This window comes from Pteronotus mesoamericanus, unplaced genomic scaffold (assembly GCF_021234165.1).
Source record: "Pteronotus mesoamericanus isolate MK-2021 breed Mesoamerican mustached bat unplaced genomic scaffold, CSHL_Meso_final scaffold_125, whole genome shotgun sequence".
In the NCBI taxonomy this organism is placed as follows: domain Eukaryota; kingdom Metazoa; phylum Chordata; class Mammalia; order Chiroptera; family Mormoopidae; genus Pteronotus; species Pteronotus mesoamericanus.
In genome coordinates, this window is record NW_026555304.1 from 956,586 (window position 1) to 958,019 (window position 1,434).

Consider the following 1,434-nt stretch of genomic DNA (forward strand, 5'->3'; position numbering starts at 1 on the left):
TTCATCATGACAATGTGCCCATAATGCATCATGTCTCGTGCAGAGTTCTTTTTAATTTACTTTAATTTTTTTAAATTTTTAAATCATGTTTATTCTATTACAGTTGTCTCAGTTTTTCCCCTGTTCCTCTCCTCTACCCATCCAACCCCACCCACCTCTCCCACAGTCAATTCCCACTCTGTTGTCCATGCCCATGGGTCATTCATACATGTTCTTTGTTTAGTCCTTTCTTCTTTCCACCATTGTCCTCCTTCCCTATCCCTTCTGGTCACTTTCAGTTTGCTCCATGTTTCCATGCCTGTGATTTATTTTATTTGTCAGTTTATTTTGTTGAATAGAGTCCACTTATAGGTCGGATTATATGGTATTTGTCTTTCACTGACTGGCTTATTTCACTTAGCATAATATTCTCCATTTCCATCCATGTTGTTGCAAAAGTTAGGAGTTCCTTCTTTCTTTTTCTTAAAATGCAGATTGATTTTATTTATTTTTTTAATTGTTAAAATCCATTATAAAATATCAAGAAATTTAAATCCATTATAAAGTCTCAGCAATTAAAACATAACACCAGCTTTTTTTTTCGGTTGGAACCGCTATCTTCCAGTAATTCACCAAAATGACTAACACAAAGGGAAAGAGGCGAGGAACCCGCTATATGTATTCTAGGCCTTTTAGAAAACATGGAGTTGTTCCTTTGGCTACATACATGCAAATCTACAAGAAAGGTGATATTGCAGATATCAAAGGAATGGGCACTGTTCAAAAAGGAATGCCCTACAAATGTTACCATGGCAAAACTGGAAGAGACTACAATGTCACCCAGCATGCAGTGGGCATTGTTGTAAACAAACAAGTTAAGGGCAAGATTCTTGCCAAGAGGATTAATATATGTATTGAGAATATTAAGCACTCTGAGAGTCAAGATAACTTCCTGAAATGTGCGAAGGAAAATTATCAGAAAAAGAAAGAAGCCAAAGAGAAAGATGCCTGGGTTCAACTGAAGCGTCAGCCTGCTCCACCCAGAAACGCACACTTTGTGAGAACTAATGAAAAGGAGCCTGAGCTGCTGGAACCCATTCCCTATGAATTCATGGCATGATAAGTGTGAAAAAAATAAAAGACCTTCCTTCTGTACTGGTTAAAAAAAATAAAATGAAACATGACACCAGCACAGAAATAATCAAGTAGATCAATGAAATAAAACGAGCATTCTAAAAACAAACATATATATCTGTCTAACAATGTAATATATGATTAAATTGATATTTCAAATTGATGTGGGAAAATAAGGCTTATTCAACAAATAAGGTGCATAGACCACTGTTACTTGAAATAAAACAAATATAAAGCCCTATTTCACACATTATACAAAAAATATTCAGGTGAGTTAAAAATATGTAAGGATTTTTTGGAGAAAATACAAAATAATATTTT

General features: G+C 34.7%; 1 protein-coding gene across 1 annotated transcript; it reads left to right on the top strand.

The window, feature by feature from the left end:
• Positions 1-592: 592 nt before the first annotated feature.
• Positions 593-1,119, top strand: LOC129082280 (60S ribosomal protein L21-like). The gene has a single exon (XM_054587943.1). The coding sequence runs from the start codon at positions 617-619 to the stop codon at positions 1,097-1,099; it is 483 nt and encodes a 160-aa protein (XP_054443918.1). The 5' UTR covers positions 593-616; the 3' UTR covers positions 1,100-1,119.
• Positions 1,120-1,434: the final 315 nt, after the last annotated feature.